The following is a 26,687-nucleotide window of genomic DNA, read 5'->3' as shown; positions in this document are numbered from 1 at the left end:
CTATCTATCTATCTATCTATCTATCTATCTATCTATCTATCTATCTATCTATCTATCTATCTATCTATCTATCTATCTATCTATCTATCTATCAAAGAGCAAGAGGTGCATTATGAAATCATCTGATCAAGGCGATGCACTTGTGGGCCTAATTATCGGTTTCCATTTGTTTGTTCAACACAGAAAAAGCTCTATAATCTAGAGTCTACAGCCACAGATAAAATGTATCAAGAGTTTTAAAAACTCTTTGTTACATACACACTGTGCTAACTGCTTCATTGCCAGATAAATTTTTCATTACAATGCACTGTTAATTCTTGAAAAATTAACTAAACCACATTCTTGGTCATTTCAGAAGTGAGTGGTCAATGATTGTTGATCAGTTCAGTTTCTCCCAAAGATATTTTACACATATCAGGATCAAAGAATTACATATTGTTAATTGATTTTGATTCACACCTGGCCCACTAGGGGGCGTTAATATATACTAGGATTGAAGAAGAAGAAAATGATGCGCAGAAAGCTGCGCAGTTGCATTGTCCTCAATCACGAATGGTAGAGGCGAATGTTTTGATGAAGTCCAGGGACTAACAAGCGAGGTCTGTTGGCGAAACAACACATGGAAGTGTCGCCTTGTACGTTAAAGAACACAGCCGATGCTTCTTTATTTTCGGTAATAGTTTGAGACCGACTTAATGTGTTTAAAGAAACGGTCAGTAATCTGATAACGTTTCCTGCGGTGGCCTAGCTAACGTTGGCTAGTTAATCAGCTCACCCAGGCAGTTTTTTTTTCTGATACTACAGCTCCACCTGTAATTATCACTGAGGCTAGAGTGAGTTAAAAGATTGTCGTACCTTTAACTGAAGTCAGCTCATCGGAAAGTCAGTGTGAGTTCGACTTTATACCAACTCTAGGAGAAGTGGTCATCCATGTCCACGAGTTTCTGTAGATTACTAATCCTCTGTAACATCAGCAAACATGTCTTTAGTCGCCTATGCCAGCAGTGATGACAGTGACTCGGAGGAAACCTCTGCCGCAGCACATAGCAAACCAAGCGGAGGAGCCCTGTTCTCTCTCCTTCCTGCTCCTAAAACAAGTGGATCTGCAGGAGGGTTCGCAGGACCAGGCAAAAAGAAGAAAGCAAACTCTTCCATAGGGGACAACACTTCGAGAGATGGCATAGATCCCCAGCCATCTAAAGGAGGCTTATTCTCCAGTCTGCCTAAACCGAGGAAACGAACAGAGCCTGTCAAGATCGCTGTGCCGCAGGTCCAGAGACAGGATGTGAGTACCGACCCACTTCAGACGTTTCGTCATGCGTATTGTTACTAGTGCGTTACGACATGCTGTAATTCATAATCTGTTCATCTTTTATTAATAGTCAGATTCGGATGACGATGAACCTACAAAGAAGAAAAGACAAGCTCGCGTAAGACAATATCACTGAGTGTGATAACATCCACATTTACATGAAGGGTTGTTATACCAAAGTTTGTTTTATCCCTAAATATTTAAAGTATTTTGCTAAGGCTAAAAATATGTAAGACAATAATTAATCAATGACAGACAATATCTCTCCATCTCATTATATCTTGCTGCCATTCTCTGATATAAGACTTCTCCTATCTCCTATGGCCTGTTTTCACCAGGGTGCAGGTACAGGCCTGTCCTCTATTCTGCCTCAACCCAAAAACATAACAGTCAAGGAGATGGACAGACCTTTGATTCCTCACACACTCACTAAGCGGCAAGAACCCAAGGGACCTAAACCTGGAGCTCCCGCTAAGGGGCTGCTTGGTTCTAGTGCATCTCCCTCTGCTATCAAAGCTGCAGCAAAGTCAGCAGCCCTGCAGGTGGCTAGACAAATAGCCACAGATGACCAGGACAATGAAGAGGATATAACCCCACAGAACTACTTTTCCTTTGGAGAGAGCCCCCAGCCTCTCCCTGATATCATCCCCAGTCTGGGTCCTGAGCCAGGAGCCCCTGCTGAACCCCTTCCTAATGCAGCACCTGATGAGCCAGGACAGTCAGACGCCCCTCTCGACTTTGGGGGGAACCATGACGGAGCAGGTGCATGGGGTGGTCCAAATAATCAGTATCAACAACCCATGGCAGGCCCAGAGGCATACCCTCAGGTATCATTGACTTCATACATATATGCATGATTGGCGATTAGCTCCAAATGCAGAATAGACTGACTGTTTAAATTCATTGTAGTAATTTTATTAAACTTGAGTATTTAAGAAGATTCTAACGGGAACCAATCTATGTGAAAAATGCACCTGGACCCATAAAAGAAAGGCCTCTTTGCACATGTTTAACATTTGATCATTTTTTCTACTTTAAATGAATGAAAATAATCTTTAACAAATGCATCATGCAATGTGTTCTTTTTTTTCTTTTTTTTTCTTGAGCAGGGATACTTTAATGAGCCATATTACCAAGATCCTAACCCTGGAGAGGCACAGGCCGAGGAGGCGGGCCAGTCCGCCATGTTTGATGATGAAGCGGTAAGAAGTGCACTTCCTCGTCCTCATATTTCTCCTTTGTTGTCATTTCAAACCATGCATTTGAAATATTTTTGTACGTTCTTTATTTTCCTCTTTAATTCCATAGTCTGTGCTCAGTAATGGCTCCACATACAGCGGGTGTGTGCATTTTCGACCTGCTATTTTCTGCTTGTTCTGCAGTTCATGCGACTGCAGGGGAAAAGAAACCGAGGCAAAGAGGAGGTGAAGTTTCTGGAGATCAAAGGGGACGACCAGTTGAGTGGGAATCAGCAGTGGATGACCAAGAGCATGACTGAGGAAAAGCAGACCCGGCAATCTTTTAGCAAGGTGACCTTTGTCACTTTCTGTCGCTGGGTTGGCATCATGCTTTGTATGGGCAGGGTTGATGGGGTTTATGTAAGAAAAAAAAAGAAGAGCCCTCAGGTTTGTGCTCTAGGCCTGAAATGGTTTTGTTAAGGGTTTAATTTGAGATGGGGCAAGTGGTGTGTTTCTTTTGTGTACTTTTGGTTTACACTCAGTTCAGGCTGGGAACACATAAAGCCCTCCGGCCATAAAAAGTTTAACATAGTTTAAAGTATCTCCAATGGAAACATTTGACAGGGAAAACATTTTTCCTTTTAGGTTTCTACAAACTCAAACAGTCTGAGACTGCATACCTCATACATGATTTCATGACTTTCTGAGTAATAATGTTAACCAACAGACAAACCAAACCAAACACGTAACCCACTTGGCTGAGTTAAAAATGCCAATGGGTGTGATACTTAAAATATGGCTATGCAGTGATATTGGATATTTCATTGGAAGCACTTGTGACATTTCAATGTAATTTCTGACTTTTTGACCTTTCCACAGAAAAGAGGAGAACAACCCACAGGGCAACAGAGGCGAAAGCATCAGATAACGTATCTCATTCACCAGGTGAGTGACCATCCAAACACGAGGGCTCATATTACAACCGTGGGCATGGTGACTTACATCAGGGTCTTAACAGGAGCTTGATATTTTTTAATTTAAAAAAAAAAAAAAAAAAAGGTTTCGCTTTTTGATCAGGCAGAAGTTACATCATCAGAATCCTTGATCCATCTATCCTGCCCAAATATTTAATGTAACATTGTTTCATTAAAAAGAAGTAAAACATTTAGTTTATTTCTCTCGTTTGAGTGTTGAATTCCCAAAGGGAAATGGGCTGTACACACACACAGAGCCAAGTTTCACATTTTCATGTCGGCATGCATCCAGCTCCAGATTGTTGGCCATCAAGCCTTCAGCCTCGTGTCCATATGATTGGTCGAAACAAGGCATTCATACAACCTAGAACAAATTCTCTTAACTTTGATGATATGTTCTTGTTTGGATAGGAGAGTAATTGGCTTTAACATAAAGTAGTAATTTTTATGAGCATTTGGGGTTTTATCTTTTCCTTTCTGGCATCTCTGGTATTCTTATCTCGTCGTCCGACCCTATTGCTGTTAACAAACCCCATGCTGATCACAAGATTTAGTGATCTGTAATGTGTAACGTTTTAAGAAAGCACATTTGTTAGACTGTTAGATTGTATTTCATTATGTCTTTTGTATTCAGGCAAAGGAACGTGAGCTGGAGCTGAAGAACAACTGGGCAGAAAACAAGCTAACCCGCCGGCAGACCCAGGCCAAATATGGTTTTTGAATGCTATAACCGTGGACTCTGGTGGCATACAGGAACACCATATCTGAAATTAGAGTAGGAATTTTCAAATGTACCCACTTTGAAGAAAACGCTGCATTTAGGAGCAAAAAGTATAAAAACCTTGTCCTGATATTTCTTCCTGCGCTCCGGCCTGTATTGTATCGAACTGTTACTATTCAGAAGTCCTTTTGGTCACTTGTTTGCCGGGCTGTTAATCTGATATCTGCAATCTAGCCCCAGATGCTACTCCTCCTAAACACTGTACCCACAGAAATACCCTCTAGTGTTTTTGAGACGCCATCAGTGGCAGAAACATTAATGTGGCCATCATAAATGTGTTTTTCCTTTTGAATGTGTAAGTATCCTGATTATGGCGTAATCTGAGCTGTGACTTATTGTTTGTGGTTTAAAAAAAAAGAGGAAAAAAGGCGTTGCTCTACAAAAAAGTTTGGTTCTCTGACCCATCGAATATTTTTATTAAATCAGCAACTTTGTAATGACACTAGAAAACCTATGTTTCTGATGCTCATTAAATTGGTGACAAAAGTTTGCAAATTTGTTTTTCTAGTTATAATTTTTGTAGAAATTTTCACTGTTTTTATTTTTCAGGTGAGAAAGTTACCAGAGAACCAAACTGGTACCTGAATTTTTTTTAAATTTGTTTTTTTTAGCTGCATTAGAAACCACAAAACCATCAGATTTTAACAATAAACAGGAAATCTAACCAGCTGCATCCATCCTGTGATGGCTCCATCTATAAGTAGACATCTGTTTTATCACCCTTTTTTGCCACTGTGAAGACTCTCCATATGCCGATCATGTTCGTTTGAAGTGGAGATTTCATTTGGGAGTGATAGAAAGTTGTTACACTGTATTTTCTTCTTGAATCGACTTTTTCTCTTTCTCACCTCTTCTTTTTAGATACAAAACACTTTGTTGGGGGGGGGTTGAACTGTCTATTCAGCTTCCTTTTTCTGATGAACAAACGTGTTTCCTCCAACTCTCTCAAATACACCTTTTATATGAATGTTGATGTAGTGATTCTGTATATTTGTCTTTTTCCTTTACCAAAGCAATAGATGGACAATACTCCACCAGTACTCTTAGTTCTCCACAGCAGCAGTGTGTTTTCCGGGTGTTCCGGTGTTTTCTCTTCATGCCTGCAATATAACACTTCATGCCCTCAGTATAACTTAGTTTCCTTTGATCGAAAACCCTTAAGATAGCAGAAAAGCGTTTATTTTCCACTATATTAAACACCCAGCTGATTTACTGTTTCAGTTGAAAATTAAATCTTATTTATATTTTTGCAAATTGCATTATTGTTTTAATTTAAACCACATGCATAGACCTGATGAAATATTTGTCCCGTGCATTGCAGTATAGTTCCTCAAGTCCTTTAATTTTTATCTGGGCCTCCACTTGGTGGAGCTGCCTGTTTGGTTGCTGTGGTTTCCTCAGCTCAGGCGGTTCCTGCTGAGGCTGAAGCTTGACTAACAGTCTTTACCAGCTTCCACCTCGGCTGCTTCTGATACAGCCTATAAAACAGCGTCCACATCAGCAGCTTCTGAAACATCTGCAGCTACCTGCACACAAAGGAACTGGAACTCCACAACAGTAGTCGCCTTATTGCTTAGTGCTTGAGGTGGCACAACAACTCCCAACTAAAGAAAGCTTTTCATAAGAAAAAAAAGATAGCATTTAGGGTCGGTAAAGTCCCTTCATACAAACCAAGTTAAAGGACACAAACTGATAGTCAGCCATTCTCTGCAAACTGTCTCCAGACAACGTCTTTCAGTGAGCTGAAATTGGTATTTTGTTTACCTTCAGCTTTGAGTGTTTCAGAAACTTTACAGTCTGTCGAACACTTGGTACCAGAAACCTTTGGTTAAAACTGTTCCCCTTGCATCTTAATAGAGATGAGCAGCTGTACAGAGCTTTCTAATACATGGTGAAGAAATGTGAGAATATACCTCTCGTAACCATTCCCAAGGCCTCGGAAAACATCAGCTCATTTGTTGGTGATTGAGAGACTATGAAGCCATGGGGGCAGCAACGTACTTCAGCAAATAGATTCTTTCTCGTTGTCCACCATGTTCTGTTGTTTAGATCGTGTCAAGTGAAAAGAAAACATTTTTATAGATACTCACTTCGTACAGCCTGCAGACAGTTTGCCGACTGTGGGGAGCTTTCTGCTGAGCTCCACACAAGCACGATTCCTTAAAAACTGTTTGTTTCCCTAAAATAAAAATAATTGACATTTTTTTAAATAATTTGTCCACAAGGCGACTATATTTTGATGTGTTTTCATCTAAAACCAGTCAGCTATCACAGTTATCAATGTTTTTTGTTTTTTTTAAACTATCAGTCGTAGTAAATCTCTGATCTAACGTGTTTTCCTACAGTTGCATTCTCTCCACATTTTAGCCAAATTATGTGCGTTGCAAACGTTCCATTTTCTGTTTTGTAGATCGATTAAAAATGAGAAAAAAAATAATCAGCATCAATAAATCTATTTAAGCAATAACTTCTCAAGGATCACTTTGACTTATTGACTTATCACAGATACATTCGTACTTGTTACATGGTTATTGTATATACTCTTAAAAAGCTGAACCCTTTCCTCTAATCCCAAAAGCTTCATAAACACGTCATTATGAAATAGGATCCATATAACCATACATATACATTAACCCCCTTTTAAAGTGACTGACCTAATTCAACAGAGGTTCAGGGACAATTTAGAGTCACCAATTAAACTAACATGCATGGACGGTGAGAGAAGGCTGGAGTACCCGGTCAGAACTAACGCATACACGGGGAGAACATGCAAACTCATCACAGAAAGGCCAAACTAATCCAACAGTAAAACGCTGCAATCACAAAAACAACCGGAGCACACGCGACGCAAACGCCAAAACACATGCGAGATGGAAAAACACAACGGAAGATCACCAGGCCACTAAGGGCCACTAGGAATGCAACTGCACATTACATTATTGTTTTATTGGTACATCGACAACTACAAGGGGACTGTTTCGGCTTGCTGAAATATCTGTCCTGTTCATTGCCTTCTTCGACAAACAACTGTTGCTGTGTGCATTACATAAAAACAGTATTCAGTACAGTTCTTCAAACACATTTTTCAGAGTCCTTTAATTTTTATCTGGGCTTCCACTTGGTGGAGTTGTTGTGTCTTGCAGTGTCTGTTTGGTTTCCGTGGTTTCCTCAGCAGTGGTGGTGGTTTCTGTTGAGGCTGAAGGTTGACTAACAGAGTCTTTATCAGCTTCCATCTCCGATACGGCCTTCAAAACAGCTTCTTCATCAGCAGCAGCTTCTGAAACATCTGCGGCTACCTGCTGCTGCCTTTGGGCTTTCAGCTGCTTCTGGTAACTTGCAGAAGGGTCCTCATATGGCAACAGTGACATGGGTATCCGAACTATGTCCAATCCATTAATCTAGAGGAGAATAGCGTGAAAAATAAGCAGTATGCTTTTTGGACATAATTCATCGTTGTGCTTCAATAAATGCTGTGCGTTTGACAGAAGAAGGGGACAGCACTGACACGAAAAATGCACTTTTCGATATTATTATAATAGAAGAACTCTATGAAACTTTATCAAATATTGGTGCTGCCTTTCTGCAACAGCAACAGAAAAACACAGAGGCATAAGTTCTTATAAATACTCCTCACTGTTTGAAAGTTGCTTTGGATCACTTTCCACTAACTACTAAAAAGGCCGCACAGCACTATAGAAACCGAAAAAAGAGCTACATATACATGAAGAAAAATTCTTACTGTAACTTCACACCAGTAGTCGCCCAATTCCTTAATTGGCTCAAATGGAAGACTCAGTGCATGAGGTGGCACAACAACTCCCAACTAAAGACAGGTTTTATAAGAAAAAGAAAGAAAACAGCACTGCCTTTAGCCTCAGCAAAGTCACTTTATGCAAACAAAGATAAATGAGATAAAATGAGGAAGAAAAAAGATAAAGGCAACCGCACCTTCCTTGCAAACTGTCTGCAGACAACTTCTTTCGTGAGCTGAAATTCATCAGACGGCATTTTGTTTATATTCAGCTTCGAATGTTTCAGAAACTCCAACGTCTGTAAAAATGCCAGAAAACACCGTCTGTCACACACTTGGTACCAGAAAACCATTTGTTTTAAAAATGTGCCTCTATTCATTTTATAACAGGTGTGAATAAATTATATACGATCCAAGTTTGTTCAGAAGATAAAAATGTACCATTTGTCCAGTGCGGGTTTGGATTCTGTCCTCTGGTCTCCCCTCTCGTAAAAGCTGTACATTCATACAGATGACAATGATGAGCAGTTACACAGACCATTCTTATAAATGGCAAAGTAACATGAGTATTTATATCTAATACCCACTCTCAACTCCTCAGCAAACATCTGTTTATTCTCTGGTGATGGATAGACCGCAAGGCCTTGGGGCAGCAACTTATTTCGGCCGACAGACTTTTTCACAAACACAGTGTCTCCTCGTCCGCCAAGTTCTGTTTGTTTGATCGTGAACAATGCAAAGAAAATGTATTTATACATGAGGTGACTTCTTGGGACAACTCTTAAAATCATGACGGGTGCTGTAGATACTCACTTGGTACAGTCTGAGACAGGATGAGCTCCATCTTATCTTTGGGAGCGTGTTTGGTATCTTCGACCAGCTTGTAGACTCTGTGTCTTCGAGGGTAAAGCCTCGGTGGACTGCCTACTTTGGACAGGGGCACCTGCCACCATCGCTCCACCACAACTGTGGGCTGTGGAAACATCAAATGAGTAGCCATGATTTCTGCTGTCACGTCAAGCAAAATGCCCAGTGACATAAATGGAGTGAAGTTTGTGCTAAGCTTTGTGCATCTGTTGGGAGGTGGACACTCAGACTTTTTCTTTTCTTAAACATAACATAATATAAACACATGCATCTTAGTCGAAAGGGAGGTGCAAAACGGGTTAATTTCAGGTAAGTACACATTGGGAGAATCATTTTGTTAGACTGCAAAAATAACTAAATTAATTAATTTGTTGTTAAACTGCAGAAAATTAGATGGCAGAAATTTAGTTGAAATTAGTTGAATGAAGACTTCATAAAATAACTTCTAATTTGGAAGCTTTGGTTTGCAGTGCTATCAGGGCACAATAAAGGATCAAATGCACATAATACATTTAAACTAAACCACCAACTACAACCTAACGACAATAAAATCAACACCTCTGTAAAGCAGTTGAAGCTAAACTTTGCAAATGCGGTCTTGCTTGGCACAGGATTTGTTTCAATCTGGTAAGTCTGTTTTGGTGGAAACTTTGTGGAAGTTTTGGGTCAGCGGTGAAATGAGTTAGTAATCCATTGTAAAGCGCTAGGAAACTGACCCGGGCAGGAGTGAGAGACAAACTCCTGACAGCAGGCTGGCGGAGCAAATCCTGAAGGACACGACGGCCGGAGCTCCACATGTTCGTCCAACAGCGCTGCTCAACACTTTCAACAGCTACACCCACGGAATTCACTCAGAGGTCCACAACAACCTTTAATTCGGCGCCACCACCATCAATTTATCCAGCAACTGGCGATAAATTCACGACAACCATAGATGTTACAACATGCCTATTAGCTAAAACGCTAACTAGCGTTCCTTGTTGTTTGACGTAAAAAGGGACCCCTCAATCAGCAGCATAGTTGTCCCGAATCATGCCTGAGGAAAATGTCTTCGCATTGAAAACGTTCGTGTCCAAATGTATGGAAGTTTTTCTGTGCCATCAGAATTTGAATACGAATTTCTAATTTTGAATTTTTACAGCATCAAAATCAGACTTTGAATTTGAAAAACCAACAGTGTAAAAAAAAAATCAATTTCTAAAAACAAAAATCAGTGTTAAAAAATTCAACATCTAAAAAAAAATTCAGTGGAAAAAAATTCAACTTCAAAAAATTCAACTTCAAAAAATTCAGTGGAAAAAGAACCAGACTCAACATCCGGGTAAACAGGGAGAAGCAATCGATCCCTGTCTCAATTCATCCAACGGCAGCCAATTAAGTTACGCTCCATTGGACAGATCAGCCATGTCCACCAACTCGGGTGATGGTGCTTCGGTGAGTGAGTTTACTTTATTTGCCATTTGTGTTAGTAAATAGATATTACTAATATCTATTGAGCTGATATTAGCTTGACCCTGTGACCCTGTGCATGTGTGTGTCAAACAGGTGCCAACCTGGATGGTTTAAAAGCGGAGGACAAATTTCGTGTGTATGCATGTATGCATGACAATAAAAATCTGATCTTAATCTTAAAATTGGCTTCCGTTGGATGAATTGAGACAGGGATCGATTGCTTCTCCTTGTTTACCCGGATGTTGAGTCTGGTTCTTTTTCCACTGAATTTTTTGAAGTTGAATTTTTTTCCACAGAATTTTTAGATGTTGAATTTTTTTCCACTGATTTTTGTTTTTAGAAATGTTTTTTTTTTTACACGTTTGGTTTTTCAAATTCAAAGTCTGATTTTGATGCTGTAAAAATTCAAAATTCAAAATTCGTATTCAAACTCTGATGGCACAGAAAAACTTCCATACAAACGTCACCACTGTTAACTTATTTCTGTGATGACACTTTTCAGTTTTTTTCTTTTATCATAGACAGATGTCAAAATGTGTTAAACCCCACTTAATTTATTCTGGCAATATCAGTCTATTTTGCGTGTTGTCTATCTATCTATCTATCTATCTATCTATCTATCTATCTCTTATGAGAAATTATTGTCTTCAACTTGTTCAATATATAGAAAAACAAATTTAATCAGACAAAATAAAAGTAAAAAAAAACATTTTTATTATTTTTTGTCTTGTTTATATGTATATATCTATATTCACTCCATAAAGGCAATTCAAAATGTTTAGACAGAAAGGGATTTTATAATTTTAAAAAAACTCCAGGATTAAAAGATTTCCTCTTTAAAAAAAAAATCCCCTTTGCAATTCAGCGATTAAACAGTAATTAAAACTGAGACCTTTAGCTACTACTGCTGTAAGATTAATGTGGTTTTTCACTTATAGCTGCACAAGTTTTGCATGTAACACATGAAAACCTCTTATAAGTCTTCTCAGTCTAGTCATTTACTTTTTTTGGGGGGGTTGTGAAAAACTTTTTTTGTACTGTGCAAAACTTGTAAAATATATGAAGTAATTATGAAACAAAAAACGCTTTAATTTCAAGCAACACGGCACCATTTCAAGAGACACAATGTCAGTCTCAGTGCAAGAGCACAATACAATTGACAATTTATTGCTAATCTTGATACTGAGAACATTCGTGCTGCCACTAGATTATCTAACATGTCATCTTATTTTGGCTCAAAAACAGTTGACGGTTGGTGTGAACAGGAAGCATGTGATCTGACAATGCAGTAGCGTGCAAAGAATGTAACGTCTTACCAACTTAGACACCTGACTAGACCACACCAGCCTATGGAGAATGCTGGTGCTGTAAATCAAATATTAAACAGCTGTTGGTCAAGTGAAACGAGCCACTTTTCCTCAAGAATTTGCAGGACAGTTGCAGAAACAAAAATCTAGTAGCAAATTCTAGATGTGCTCTTTATGTACTCTGGTTGCAGCTGCCAATTTAAACTGAGCGAACTTCAGAAATTCTTAACACAAGAACTAGGATCTGTATCATTCCTGTCAGAAGGCCATAAGGATACATTTCCTAACCTTTTGAAGACATAAACCCATATTTATATCACACATCACCAGTAGCTTGCTCCCCTAAATCACTTGTTGCACCATAGAAGGAGTTGCGAGTGGGTATCAAGTGGCGTCTTACAACCATAGTAGTACAGCAGGTGAGTAGACCAAAGCAACAGCCACAAATAAACACTAAGGTCATTGTGACCCACATCAATGTGGTGACAACGAAGGCAAACTGGTAGGTTATCTTGTGGCACCGATCTGGTCCAGTGTAGTTTGGAGGATATATGTTATAAACCCAGCAAGTGCCTACAGGAAAAAGACAGACAAGGCAAATAGGATATCATTTTTTAGTATTTCAGAGTGCAGTAGAAAAAAGGGAGGAATCGCAAGTAAGTAGAAAAGTGTTGAGTGTTAAAAACATTGTGAAGCAATTTATTTATACAGAAGTATTCATCTTCAAAAAGGCCCGTTGTGTCACACCTCCCAAGCGTTTGTGACCAAGTAAGACATGGCACATGGACATCATCACGCTGGATTTGGTACAAAGTGTAGAAAGTTGACATGCTGACAAAGAATTTGGAAGTGCTAACAAATCTAAACTTGGGTTGTTTAGAACAGAGTAAGGAAAAACATTGTAATAGTACATTTTTTGAGCCTGTGCAGCACTTGTTTCATTGTCTTTTATTAGACTTTGCTAAAACCATGACTGAATGGGCTGTGGGGCAACACTGCACTAAAAAGACGTGACTCTGTGGTAGAAATCATTGCATAGGCTCAGGAGCAACGCTAAAAACCCCTGTCAGTGAAAACCGCCCTTGTTGCATCCATGAAATGCATATCAAAACCTCATTGTATGTTGTAATGACAGATTTGAACTAGATTCACATTGCTGCCTTCTCTGGGCATGAGCTCATTTCAGGTGAAGGGAGGTGAAGCTGAAAAGGGTCCTGTGGTCAGATGAACTGATGGCTTTCTTTTTAAAAATCATAGGAGCTGCATCCTCGATGTGACAAAAAGAGGAGCCATTTAGATTTGTGTAAGAGCACAGTTCAAATGCCAGCATCTGTGATGTTATGGGGTTCATTAGTGTAGATGGTAATAGATCTATATCTAGATCTATATCTATATAGACTGTTGAGTTGCGCAAGCAACTGGTCTCGTCAGTTTTAAACCTGTTGTTAAAATAACTCTTTGACACATCGCGTTGACACCAAATTCTTTATTCTGTATATAAAGAATTCTGTATATCTATTCTTTTATCTTATTCTTTAGTTTTTTTATAGACCCTCCCAAGATATTTAGAAAGAGAGTTGTTTAAACAGTAAGATTGCATTCTAAAAAATTACCCCACTGCAAGATGCCACTAAAACAAATGTATTAAAATATTTTTGGCAAAATGCACATAAACTATCATAAAATACTCTAACAGAGCAGAGAGGAAAAAAAGTTTTCTCACACCTGCTATCAACCATGCAAAATTGAAGATGTGCAGGATGGTCATGCAGGCCGAGGACACGATGTTGATGGCGCTGTCCTTGTTGGCACTGATGTTGTAAGTGAAAGACAGAGAGAGGATACTGGTTGCTCCCAGCACTATCAGGTAAATGGGGATGTTAGGCTGCACAGGACAGCTGTCCAGATGTGTGGCCCCTGTGATGCAGCAGGGCAAACATATAAGAAACAGCCATGGATGAAACGGTAAAGATGCTGATGGGCCAGATTCATGAAATACTAGAAAACCGGTGTTGCAGTATGAAAGTAAACCCACCTACTCCAATAGCTGCTATCATTACCATCCACCAAATAAAATTCACGACAACTACCAAAAAGAAAAAAAGCAGAGGGTCAACAGTTGCCTTAAACACTAAAACAGTTTGAATTCTATGAAAAAGAAAAGATGGCTAACCAAGTGTTGCAATCAGCACGGCACCTTGAGGTCTGAAGTCCATCTGTGGAAACCAGGGTATAATTACTCAAAAGGCAGCATAACAGTCACAGAAAGGGATAAACAAGAGGAGAGCTGCATCAGTGGTGCTCTACTGTACCTGTGCAGCTGTGAAGGGAGACTTTAAAACCCTTTTTCTTCCTCCTGTGTGTGCAAAATGAGCGGAAACCTGCTCATGAGTCGGCGTTCTTACCAAAGTGACAACCTCGTTAACATCAGTTGCTGTTTTGTCAGGATGTGAGGCCACGCGATTACAAGCATTTCAACAGCTGTTTTGCAATTCTCTCTGTATCTTAAGAGGAAATAATTGTAAAATCAGATTCCATCATCTGATGCAAACACTTTGCACGCAGTAGCATAAGGCAGTGGCCTATTTCTTGCATAAAGCACACTTTTCATGCATGCAACATTTCACATTTCATTGGATGTAATAAATACATCTCAATAGGGTTGTGTAGTGGATTTTTTTTATCAAGGTGGATTAGAAGACTGCTCAGATAATAACAAGACAAAATCCAGATTTTGGCTTCCCTTATATTTATTCAAAGGCAGAATATAGCATTTGAATAGTCCCTTGTCTGCAAAAGTCAAGACAGAGAGAGCCGAGGAGAAATACACATTTTCCCTTTATACTCCAATTGGGGTGGGGGGCTATCTTCAAAGAACAAATAAGGCCCCCTCGCTCTGTGCTCTGTTCTTTATCTGAGATAGGATAGATTTCGAGGCCCTTCTTCATGATCCCCTTGAGTTAATCCCCCCAGAAAGTATCAACCATAAACCTTTCCCCAATGGAGTACAAATCTGTTTTCCCTCACTGACCATACAGAAGGAGTCACAGGTTGAATAGGTCAGAGGGAAAACAACAGACTTTGGATCAAATGAGACCACTAATACAACTAGTACTTACTACTAAAATACTACAACTAAGAATTTTCCCATCACAGTTGCATTATGCAACAATTCTCTATAGGACAGATGATGTGCAGTAAAAGCTACACACAGGAAAGAGAAAGAAAAAGTACGATCAGCTTTCATCAGTGTGGTTGCATATACACAGTGTGCACTCTCCTGTCATCTAAAACTTTCTGAAGAGAAGCTGTACACTGAAACTGGACGCACTGCTGATGATTTGAATGGACTGTCTTTAAAATTTCAGCCAGTTAAAGTACATAATATGTTCGGCAAAATGAAAATTTAATGTTGGTTCTATTTGAACGCCTCTTTCACATTCATGAGAGTGTTGACTTTCAACAATGTGTACATCAGTGGTCAATCTGATGTAATGTGTCGAATGCAGCAGCTCTGCCACCCTGTGGCAATGTGACTTCAGTTCTGAGATAAATATTCATTCACATTTGGTTAGATTTGGGGATAAAACCCACGGTTAGCCTTAAATATGAATATATAAATGGTTATAGGTTGGCGTCTAATCACCTGAGTGCTTATATGAAAACAACAGGCAGAAGAAAAATGCTTCATAATGTAACATTACCACATTTGGCACGTGGAAAAATGAACTTATTGCATCTTTTATTGTGAGAATGGTCGCCTCTGCGAACCTCGGCATCAGCTCAGGTTTGACACTTCAGGTGGAGCAGAACGTTATATTGTTATTCATGTAGCTTGTAGGCTTACTAAGCTATTTGCCTCCGTTTATGTTTGTATTTCCTATGGAACAGAGAATAGTGAAAGTGAGTTTTGGAACACGCTAAAAAAATGATGTCCATTTGAACAAGTATAAATGCAAGTGGACTGAAGCTTACGGAGGGCTGCTTCTCCATACTGTTGTGTTTTATGGACTAAGGGACTGATAAAAGCTGATCTTGTATGCCTAAAAAAAAAAGGGGACTTGAAAAAGGTAGCTATGGCGCCTCCATGTGTTGAAAAATGAGGTAACAAATATTTCTAAATGTTTTTGTTAGTATCTCAGCTACCATAAATCATGGAAGAACACATCTGGTACCTGTTGATCCAGAAGATAATCCTGAACAGTTTAATATATGACACACTAATTTTGATTTAATCTCGAACAAACCACCGTTTTAACTCTTCATTTTATGAGCTTTGTCCAGGCTTTACCAGACTTACTATCTGCTAGATAGAGTGCTACAAAATGGTTCCATCATTGGTTCCAATAACTCATATTACCTTTTTCAGCCACAGTCTTAATTTTAACTTGCTGTTGACATGATTGTGACCTCACAGATCATGTAATTGAACAGGGAACCTCTAATCTGAGAGCAGTGCTCAACTAAATGTCCTCATTTGGATGATCAAATGAATGATTGTCCAGAAAGGATGCAAGATTCCTTAATTTATTCATGTGATGCCTTGTTTTTTTATTTTTTAGTTTACCAAACTTGACAAAAGACTTTGACAACAGATACAAAGGCAGCGGAACGCATGATGCAAAATAGTTTTGCCCATGTCATGACATTGCTTAAGCTTGTGAGAAGGTGTGTAGGGGTCAGGATACAAAGGCAGAGGCTTTCAGCCCGATCTGATCATTCTTGCTGGAGGCTGTGTTTGGAATTATGTTAATCTGAACAACATTGATTTTGAGCTACAACAATAGTCTGGCTCAGACATTATGAGATAAATTGTTTACCCTTTTTCGGTTTGAAGACGTTGTACGTTTCAAATTAAGGTTTTTGGGAAAAAGTTGAAAGATATTTTTTCTCTTTGTAATCTCTTTCAACTGGAAGTCAATGATCATTTTAATAATAGGAGCAGCTGGGAAGTCCATGCATATGATTCCAAAGCGCTGGTTCAGGTCTGTCTTGGCCTTCAGATACTCGTACAGCTTTGGGTTGATATACTGCGCGACGGCTCTTGGGTGCGCAAACAAACCAGCTCCACTGCTGTAGGTGAGAAATATTTGTGCCATGGGGCCTGTTGGTGCCACATCCAGGTGTTCATAGACACTCTGCCATTTATCCTCCACATGAAGGAGAGAGGGCACCTGCAAGGAACAGCAAATACACAATCATTTGAAAACATTTGGGGCTATTTTGGAACATATCTCAAAAGTCAAAAACTGTCCTACAGATTACATGAGAAGATAATAGTAAATGAATCAGAAATATTATTATCTTGTGTTTAGGAAAACATTTTCACAATTCTTGATTGTAATATCAAGAAAGTGATAAAAATTAAAGTACTGAAAAGCTGAATCACCCACAAGGACAACATGTTATTAAAGATGTGGTTCCTAGTTAAAGGGAAATTACAATTATTTTTCAGCCTGTGCCTTGTAATTGAGTGTAAGATACTGACTGACACAGAAATATTTGCAATCTGATTCAGCAGGAACGCTTTGACTGGCAACCACTAAACATTTGCAATTTAACATGATGGGTCACCCATCCATGAAGTGGTGCAATTAACAATTTACAGCCTCTGATTGTTTTTAGAACTGTGTAACAACATTTTGGAGAGGAGCTCCAAGGTTTTACATTACAGGATACAATAAAGAATCATTTGGTCTTTACCCAGTCTTAGAATTAGGTTAATGCAACCTAAGATGAATACCAACAAATGACATGCTATACGGTGTCATTATGCATTTAGCAAAGCCAAATTGCAGGAGCAGTGTGTGAAAAACTAAGTACACCCTGAAGACAGAGGATAAATAGCAATCGGATCCTGCTGTCTGAATACACTTGGTTAATTGATGAAGCGATTGTAGCTGCCCATCAATCTGGGAAGAGTTATTAGGCCATTTCCAAACTATTTGGATCCATCATTCCACGAGAGAAAGCTAATTCACAAGTGGAAAACTCCTGTCTTTCCTCTAAAATGATCATGAAGACTGATACTATTCCAGTCAAGCCTCATGCAATATTAGGGACACGGGAAGTTTTTTTCATGAGAAAAACCTACAATTATACAGTTGTCAGGAAAACAGATGTGTTGTAAGGGGATCAGGAATGAGATTTTAGAATTGAAAGAGGGCATGCTTTATTATTCACAAGATCGTAGTTGTTGGGGTTTGTGTTTGCACTTCTACGAACTGTAAATGCAAACCCATACCTGGAGAGGCTTGTTTTGTTTTTATTACCTCGTTCCAAATGAAAATGGATGGTCTTAATAATGTATAGATACTAATTTGATCCAATATTTCAAATTTCTTTGGATGGTTACAATTTGATAGATAATAAAACCTTAATACATAATCAAACAATATTAACTCCTCATACCTTCCAGTCATCAGCGATGTCAAGGGACCCATAGCGCATCCCCAGGTCTGGCCCGTAAAAGTCTTGCAGGATGATGAGTTTCCCTCGGGCCTCGCCCATGTTTGGCACCAGTCGGCTTTGCCACAGCAGGTCCCAGGTGGCGTAGTATTGGATGTAGTCAACCACAGCACCATAGATATCATTTGTCTCACTCAACTCTTCTTTTACACGCATCAGCACCGTCTCACTGGGATACTCTCGCAGGAAATGAGCCACACCCTCCAGTACCTGGCCAAAGTGCGCCCGCTGGTAGGACACCCCGTGGTGGATGGTGAGGTTTCCGTTGACATGACGCACACGGATGTCTAGGTAGCGAATACCAGCATGGAGCTGCTTGGCCAGGGTCCAGGTCTGACACTCGGCATACACACCACCGTACAAGGCCATGGTGTTGTGGGTCCCGGGGATGGAGACTGCAGACAGTGGCTGATCATTAGGGATGTTGGCCATCCAGAATGGGTTGTAGAACTCTGGCTCAGGTGTGTCATCATACTCAGGCCTCTGAACTGCACCGCAACTCAAATCAATGATTCTAAAAAAAAAAGAAAAAAAGACTTTAGTTATAGTTAATCAAGTTTATAAGTGATTTTTAAGCATGTCAGGCTTTTTTTCTCTATCTAATAGATGGTTAGTCTTTTCCATTTTCAAATGGGTGGTTTAGAAATGATCTTTTCTATTAAAAAGAAATCAATATCTATCATAAGTTATGTCTAAGTTTTGAAACAAGCACGTACATTGTAGAATCAAGCAGTCGAAAATTACTTGAAAGAGTAAGAATATGACCACCCTAAACAACAACAACAACTCTATAATTTCCTGACAGAAACATGGTTGAAAACAGCTCGGACACTGACAACAGTATAAATTTAAAAGGATTAGGAGACCTAATTCTTTACAGTACATAAGGAACAAAGCTAAAATCTAATCTTGAATGGTTGTGATCTTCAGGGACTTTGCAGGACTTCAATCAAAATAGATAGCTGACAATCAGATCACACATGAATATGTAAAACATCAATTTGATACCAATATCATAAAAAAACTACACAAATGATCTTTAAGCTGTTGTACAGCTGCATTATCTTGTGTGGCGGCCTTTGTAGACTTGTCTAAATATTCACATTTCCTTTTTAATGTACTCCTCTGAGAGTTCAAGCTGTTAACCTGGGATTGTTTGACTTTGTGTATTCCCTGTGTCAATATGTGTCAGGTTTTGAATGTACTCACCCCAGCAGGATCATCAACTCTGCAATTAACTTCTGCATTTTCACTGGATTTTGTCTGATGTAGCTCCTCAAGCCTGTTTTTTTCCTAAAAAATAGAAATGACTTTAAAACAAAAAAAGGGAAAAAAAGATGAATACAGTACAGCTCAACAAAATTTAGTTGAATTCATTAAATTAAACCGGTCATTGAGATGCTTTTTTTATGATGGTAGCACCACAAGATGAGATCTAATAAATCACAGCTGAAGTGGTGAGCATTACTTATAGATCCATTGTCACTTGTAGAATTTTAAGTTTATTAAACGTACCAAACTAGGACCAAGTAAATATCTATTCAACTTTTGAGCAATACATACAGAAAATGTCACTCACTGTCATACTCTTGTAATGACACATTAACTCCTGATTCCAAGTTAAAGCTTGAAATGTACATTTGTGTCAGAGCAGCAGAGCAATTTATAAAGAAAATTTCTAAACTTATTGTATAAATTCAGTGTTGGTTCAAACTAACAGAAAGATGTGACATTTTTAGTTGAGCATTCCCCCCAAAAAAAGTTAGGCATGTGCTCTACATGGAAAGTATGTCAGTCCATATGAAACAAACAAAGCAAACAAACGGTGAAAACTATTCAATTTTGTCCTGGCCTGAGGTCAGCCACAGCTCACCTCTGTGAGCCAATTCAATGGCAGGCTTAAAGCCTTCTATTCCCAAAAGTGAACCGACGTGCTGCAGAGTCAAACCTGCTGATGTGCTGTTCTGTTCGATTCACATCGTACCTGAAACCTGGGGGTGTTCGTCCTCAGTCAAGCCCGGGTGCCTGGGGATGGCGCACAGACAGAGAGTGGCAGAGTGGAGTGGAGAAAAAAAATGACAGCCACAGCGTCAACCTGGGATATTATTGTGGGAAAGGCCACAGAGGAGGAGCTGAGCAGTATGCTACAGATCTGGGGTGGGAACGCAGCGGTACAAATGCCTGAAGGTGGGAGGGGGCATGAGATATGGGCTTAAAAAATCATGTGTTTGAGATGACTTCAAGTCCTTGTTGATGATTTCTTTAATATAATGTTGCATATTAATATCTAATAAAAAGGGAAGTTGGGACACTTCACCCAGTAATTTGAATGTAAAAGTCAGGTAAGATAGTAGAATACTTATCACATATTTACCCAGAACAGTATTTGCAAACATGAACTACAGTTGACTGTTTTCTCATAGTTTTTCTTATCATTCAGCAGAAAAGGCCGATAAGGTCTCCAACCACACAAATAAATGAATTTCAATGCAGTGAACTTGAACTGGCATGAAAAGAAAAGACCGTCTGTACAAATCCTGCACAGGTTGTTAAAGAAACAGCGGACTTCATGATCAAGTGAACTTCAAGTCTTTGTTTGGCTTTGATAAAAAACAAAAACAATGATCATATCAAGTATCTAATAAAGAAAAACAATACGTACTGTCTTGAAAACAGTTTCTTCTTCTGGGAATGTTGCAGCTCACACTGAGATACAGTTGGGTGAAGATGTAACAAAACTGATAAACTGAACTATAAAAAGGATAAAACACAACAATAAGAGTATTTGGTAAATATCTGCTGACTGAGCGCACATGGGAGGTGTTTGCTTTGATTTTCTATGTTTATAAAACTAGAAATATGTCTGTCATTGTGTCGAGACACAATCAAACAGCAAATGCATAAAATGAAAACAGTTTCTGCAGCTGCCCTGTGAGTTAGTCACTGTGCTCCAGTTTCTCTCCATTTTCAGGTTAATATCTAATTAAATGATCGACCGCATGATCAATTGTACCGCGCCCTCTGAACGCCAATCATTCAATGCCAACCTTATAATAAGTTGCCGGAAACAACAGATGCAGAACAACTCAGTACACTGCAACAAAGGTTTGGCACCCCATAGTGACAGATTTGTAAAAACTAGTAAGACTTGTGAGGCATTATTTTGTGCTTTTAATAGTTTTACAATTATCTTATCTTGATGTACTACATTATAAGTGTGCATGATTGATTAAAAGTCAAATTTGAATTATAGGTGTAAGATTAAAGGCAGATTTTTGTTTTTTAAATGGTGGAGCAGATGTCACCCACCATCAGCTCATCAAAAATCAAACAAATACAGAAAGCATATATTGATGCAAGCATCCCACAGAATAATTAATCTCAGAACAACTCGTCCTCTCAAAGGACGCATGCAGGCTGAATGAGTGTCAAGTCCTTAGCAAGGACAGCTCAGCACAACGTGTGTGTAGGTGTGTGTAATAATTGGAAAAATCTGCAGATGTTTTCCAAATCCATGCGTTATCTCTACCCAGGAAGCAAAACATTACATAACAGCCCTGTCCAGTTAAGTCATGTTTGTTCAGCTGCACCTACGGGCCGTTACATGCCGAAAATATAAAAGGAACATACACAAATACACAAGCAGCCGGCCCACGTAGGACGGGGACAGGGTTAATAAAAACTCCGTCACGACATCCAGCCAGAGGAAAAACACTCTCCAACAGATGGACATAGAATTGTCCAAGTCTACAATAATGAGAAGACTTCATAAGAGTAGCTACGCAGCACCTTCTCTCCATCACTCATAAGCGAGCCAGTCTGACCCAAGAAAATGTAATAGGTGTCTTTATTGACACCACAAAATGTATTATCACAAGAAAGGTTTCAAATTTGCGTTGCAGCAATGTTTTGTGTTGCCTACTTTTTATTGTGCAACATTAGGTATTTGATGATTTAGATAACTTGAAATTTTTGCCCACTGTGGACCAATGTTGCCATTACAAGTTTAAGAGTGAGTGTAGCAGCCTGTGGCTTATTCTGGTATGCAGATTGTGTGAGTGATTGAAGGGAGCTGGTTTGCTCGCCAAGCTGTGTCGTTACCCGATCAGGATTGGCTGGACAGGCCTGACTCATTCTACCTTCCTTTCCGGTATCACCAACTGGACTGTTCTGGATCCCGATCCACCAATCCTGGAGGACCATAGCTTTTTAAGCCTTGTGCTTTCTGCTACTCAGGGCAGCTGTGATTTGGTGGGAGCAGCTTTCCGTTGAGCCTTGTTTTGTCTATGTAGTTTAATGGTTGTAGGCTGAGTGATGAGTATTTTCACTGTTTGTCATGACATGTTTATTTTTTTACAAGTATTTGTATATATTCTCAACCACATAATTTGATAAGCGCAGTTCAAGGTTATCCAAGCTTAAACACTGTGACATGAGTGTCACCAGGCTGTTACTTGTAGATGGCTACGTCACCGCCACTGTGAAACATGAAACTGTGAAAAATTTGTAAACATTTAACTTTAACCATTCACAGGTGAGGGTGAAGTGGAAAAGTGATGAATTGCAAGTGTAAAGAAGAAAAGCGAAAGGACAGTGAAAACAGTTGTGTAGAATGAACCAGTGATCTGTTGTAACAAAGCCCACAGATTAAGCCAACGTCGTCACTTTATCATGTCAGCAAGCTGTCTGCTAAGCTCAATAACAACTGTGCCCACGTTTGAAACCAAGCTTCAAACTTTCTTATTATCGCTGACCTTTTAAGTAATTACTGCGTGGGCCTATCTGTGTTTTTGCAGATTTGTATCGTAGTCCATGTACAATGTGTTTCTGTTGGATTATGCCGATGTGATTGGGCTTTTATTGCTGTGTGTGATACAGTTTGTGCTTTGAGGGTATATACTTTTCTGATGGAGATGCTGTATTCACTTCCTACTGGACTTCCTTGTATTCCAGCCATCAGCTGACTTGCCCCTGGGGAAAACCAACCCTATTCTGCCGTCTGTGCAACAGCCTCCAATGACTACCCGGGAGATCAAATCACTGTCACTCACATTGATATGAAGAGAACGATAGAAAGCAAGGGAGGAAGAGAGAGGAAAGAAAGTGAATATACACAGGGAAGTAAGTAGAGGAAGAGTGAAAAGAAAGGGCACACATAGAAGGGAAGAGATGAGAATCTAAATGAATCTTACTCACCCAACGGACAGACTGTCAGGCTCTCTGTGCATGTATGTGTGTGTGAGTGTGTGTCTGTCTTACCTTCTAATTGAAATGCGATGAGGTGTGAAACACCCCTTTAAAAGACCTATCACTGTGTGTGAAGCTAAATCTGTGCTTGGGGCCTATACTTTCATGTGTGCAACACATACCAACTCATTTTAACCACAGACACAAAGTAAGGTGTGTGTTTGTGTGTGAGAGAGTTTGTTAAATCTAAATGTGTCGGCGCTATATGTTCGTGTGAGGGTGCACATATTTGCAGGCAACATGTTTGTGGCAATTAAATTTATGTATCAGGGCAAAGCGAGCACTTTCAGCAACATAAACACGTGAGTTTACATGTTTGTCCACGAGCCCACAACAATAAAGATAAGTGTTTCCAGTGGGTGTCTGTGTGTGCATGTGAGTATGAATATGACTGTGAGTACATGTGTGTGGATACATAATTTAATTTTGCTGTCTCAGCCCCTTGTTAAGGAGCCATTTAGAGCTCAGGTTGAGTTTCCTCAGCGTTTACTGACACTTCTTTCCTCCTCACTGCCCCTCTGACTTGCACCATCTTTTCTCCATCTCTGTCTCATTATATCTGTCTCTTCCTCTCGCTGTCTCCTTTCATTCTCTCTTCTTTGACCCTATCCTCTCATCCTGCACGGTTACTGCACAACCCAATCATGTACCTGTTAATCAGTTGGTTGTCTTGCTGCCCGTCGTCAAATTCTTTTCATTATTTACAGATGGAAAACAGTCTGGAATCACATGTTTACTGTTTGGTGCTGGTCCTAAAATACACTGCTCATGCATATTGGATATTACACAAATTACAACAGCCAAGAGCTGTACTGCTTACATTCGGTAGGTAGCTGTACTGCTTACCCTTGTTAGGCTGCAACCCTTAAAAGCATCATTTGTACTCATACAACCTTTGTGGTATTTTTGTTACAGATAGATACAGACTCCACCCTTTACACTTAACTTGTAGTTTCTCTTTTGTTAGACTCATTAGGACCAGGGGTTGTTAACCTTTGTATTTATGTAAAAGTGGTTGACTCCATTTTTTATTTACTATTACTGTCTTTAGTCTTACTAGTTTTGAATATTCAGTCCCTGTATTGCGTATTTATTTTATTTTTTAACACCCACAGATTCTTTTTTCAGAAGCAGTTTTGCTTTTGTTGGAGGAAACCTAATCACCATTGTCAGTAAAAAAAAGATAAATGACTTTTCTTATACGTGCACAATTTGGTTTAATGTTACGTCCCTTTTCCCTGGCTGAGCCAGCAAAGGAAACACTTCGGACAGTAATTTGAATGTAAAAGTCAGGTAAGATAGTAGAATACTTATCACATATTTACCCAGAACAGTATTTGCAAACATGAACAACAGCTGAATGTTTTCTCATAGTTTCTTATCATTCAGCAGAAAAGGCCGATAAGGTCTCCAACCACACAAGTAAACAAATTTCAATGCAGTGAACTGGATGGAACCGGCGTGAAAAGAAAAGACAGTGGACTTAATGATCAAGTGAACTTCAAGTCTTTGTCTGGCTTTGATTAAAAAACAAAACAAAAAAAAAGATTATATCAAGCCTCTAGTACAGAGGAAGAATGCACAATGTCTGGAAAACAGTTTATTTCAGGAATGTTGCAGCTCACATTGAGATAAAGTTGGGTAAAGACGTAACAAGGGTAACCCCGACTCTAACCCTGGTACCAATGCACCCCATCCCGTCAGAGATGTAGACGTCTGAACTGAGGACACAGCGTCCTTACTCTCCAAATAGAATTTCCCATTTCGATTCGTCTGATCACAGAACAGTTTTTCGCTTTGCCTCAGGCGATTTTAAATGAGCACTGTTAACTGTGTTCAGTTCAGTGATTTCTGGAGGTGCTCCTGCTGCCAGTCAACCGTGTTATTTGGAACATGTTCCTCTAGCCGTTTCTTTTTCGTACCACTTTTTTTCTCCAGCCTGTTGTTGAGACATGTTACTGGCATCAAATTCAAGATGAGCTCATATTTTTCCTTCCATCCATCCATCCATCCATTATCTTCCGCTGGTCCGGGGATCGGGTCGCGGGGGCAGCAGCTTAAGCAAAGAGACCCAGACGTCCCTGTCCCCGGCCACTTCCTCCAGCTCTTCTGGGGGGACCCCGAGGCGTTCCCAGGCCAGCCGAGAAACATAGTCTCTCCAACGTGTCCTGGGTCTTCCCCGGGGCCTCCTCCCAGTGGGACGGGCCCGGAACACCTCACCGGGGAGGCGTCCAGGAGGCATCCTAACCAGATGCCTGAGCCACCTCATCTGACTCCTCTCGATGCGGAGGAGCAGCGGTTCTACTCCGAGCCCCTCCCGGATGACCGAGCTTCTCACCCTAACTCTAAGGGAGAGCCCAGACACCCTGCGGAGGAAACTCATTTCGGCCGCTTGTATTCGCGATCTCGTTCTTTCGGTCACTACCCACAGCTCGTGACCATAGGTGAGGGTAGGAACATAGATTGACCGGTAAATCGAGAGCTTCGCCTTCTGGCTCAGCTCCTTCTTCACCACGACGGGCCGGTGCAGAGCCCGCATCACTGCAGACGCTGCACCGATCCGTCTGTCAATCTCCTGTTCCATTCGTCCCTCACTCGTGAACAAGACCCCAAGATAAAAAGAGAAGGGGTCCGAGGCACTCTGAAGTCCTTAAAAGTCCTTTATTAAATCATGGACATCCAAACAAGCCGACGCGTTTCGGTCGCGTGCGACCTGCTTCAGGGCTAATTAAAAGTAAGGCATACAGGTGTGTTTTTTTAAAGTCACAGAGACATGTAAATCACATGACAGAAACTACACCATTTGACATACAATAACACAAAATGACACAATGAAGTACAACTAGAGAACTACACTCACTATCCATTTAAGACGATGTGTAGTTGAGACAGTAGAAATGTACAAAGCGCCACCAATCAACATTAACACAGTAGAGCTTGGGACATATGCATAGTCAGACAACTCATGGGAATTCCTACGGATCTTGACTCATCACATCACATAGGACCAACAAGGAGCAAAATAAGATTACATTATAGTATACAGTAGTGTGTGTGTGTGTCATAGAAAAACAGAAAAATCCAGTTCCTCGTTGAGTCCAGGAAATGTCACCGCCTGTAAAGTGTCAATCCAGAAGGATTCTCTCTGGGCCAATGTCCTTAGTCTATCACCCCCCCTGATGTTTTTTTGGATCACCTCAATGACCATTACTGTAAGGTGAGAGGGGTTGCAGTGTATGGAGGACTGAAAATGTTTGGCAATGGGGTAGTTTAAGTTCTTTGTTTTTATCGCATACTTATGTTCCCCAAACCTGTCCTTTAATCTCCTTTTTGTGAGGCCAATGTAAAAA

General features: G+C 39.9%; 2 protein-coding genes and 1 long non-coding RNA gene across 3 annotated transcripts; 1 reads left to right on the top strand and 2 right to left on the bottom strand.

Annotated features, from left to right (window-relative positions):
- Positions 1 to 539: 539 nt before the first annotated feature.
- Positions 540 to 6,723, top strand: prcc (proline rich mitotic checkpoint control factor). Its single transcript, XM_075449499.1, has 7 exons — positions 540 to 1,285; positions 1,383 to 1,430; positions 1,651 to 2,139; positions 2,422 to 2,514; positions 2,695 to 2,841; positions 3,370 to 3,435; positions 4,099 to 6,723. The coding sequence occupies exons 1-7, from the start codon at positions 980 to 982 to the stop codon at positions 4,183 to 4,185; spliced, it is 1,236 nt and encodes a 411-aa protein (XP_075305614.1). The 5' UTR covers positions 540 to 979; the 3' UTR covers positions 4,186 to 6,723.
- mrpl9 (mitochondrial ribosomal protein L9) lies at positions 6,683 to 9,877 on the bottom strand. The gene is made up of 7 exons (XM_075449500.1): positions 9,580 to 9,877; positions 8,810 to 8,969; positions 8,584 to 8,708; positions 8,438 to 8,491; positions 8,194 to 8,295; positions 7,985 to 8,068; positions 6,683 to 7,643 (listed from the first exon to the last, which is right to left on the bottom strand). Exons 1-7 carry the CDS (start codon positions 9,658 to 9,660, stop codon positions 7,341 to 7,343), a joined length of 909 nt encoding a protein of 302 aa, XP_075305615.1. The 5' UTR covers positions 9,661 to 9,877; the 3' UTR covers positions 6,683 to 7,340.
- A 1,169-nt stretch (positions 9,878 to 11,046) lies between these two features.
- Positions 11,047 to 14,042, bottom strand: LOC142367766 (uncharacterized). Its single transcript, XR_012767169.1, has 5 exons — positions 13,935 to 14,042; positions 13,796 to 13,838; positions 13,658 to 13,708; positions 13,348 to 13,539; positions 11,047 to 12,195 (listed from the first exon to the last, which is right to left on the bottom strand). It is a non-coding gene; the product is annotated as an uncharacterized LOC142367766 (long non-coding RNA).
- Between the last annotated feature and the right edge of the window lie 12,645 nt (positions 14,043 to 26,687).

Source organism: Odontesthes bonariensis, chromosome 18, assembly GCF_027942865.1.
Source record: "Odontesthes bonariensis isolate fOdoBon6 chromosome 18, fOdoBon6.hap1, whole genome shotgun sequence".
NCBI classification, from domain to species: domain Eukaryota; kingdom Metazoa; phylum Chordata; class Actinopteri; order Atheriniformes; family Atherinopsidae; genus Odontesthes; species Odontesthes bonariensis.
Note: the sequence above shows the minus strand (reverse complement) of the source record. Positions and strands in the feature narration are given on the sequence as shown.

Bases quoted from the DNA above. Each gene is read 5' to 3' on its own strand.
- mrpl9 (XM_075449500.1), bottom strand. From the start codon at position 9,660: ATGTGGAGCTCCGGCCGTCGTGTCCTTCAGGATTTGCTCCGCCAGCCT. The intron at 8,709-8,809 runs GTGAGTATCTAC...TCAAACAAACAG, and splicing joins CCTGTCTCAGACTGTACCAA to AACTTGGCGGACGAGGAGAC. The intron at 8,296-8,437 runs GTACATTTTTAT...GCATTTTTACAG, and splicing joins AAACCCGCACTGGACAAATG to ACGTTGGAGTTTCTGAAACA.
- prcc (XM_075449499.1), top strand. From the start codon at position 980: ATGTCTTTAGTCGCCTATGCCAGCAGTGATGACAGTGACTCGGAGGAA. The intron at 2,140-2,421 runs GTATCATTGACT...TTTCTTGAGCAG, and splicing joins GCCCAGAGGCATACCCTCAG to GGATACTTTAATGAGCCATA. The intron at 2,515-2,694 runs GTAAGAAGTGCA...CTTGTTCTGCAG, and splicing joins CCATGTTTGATGATGAAGCG to TTCATGCGACTGCAGGGGAA.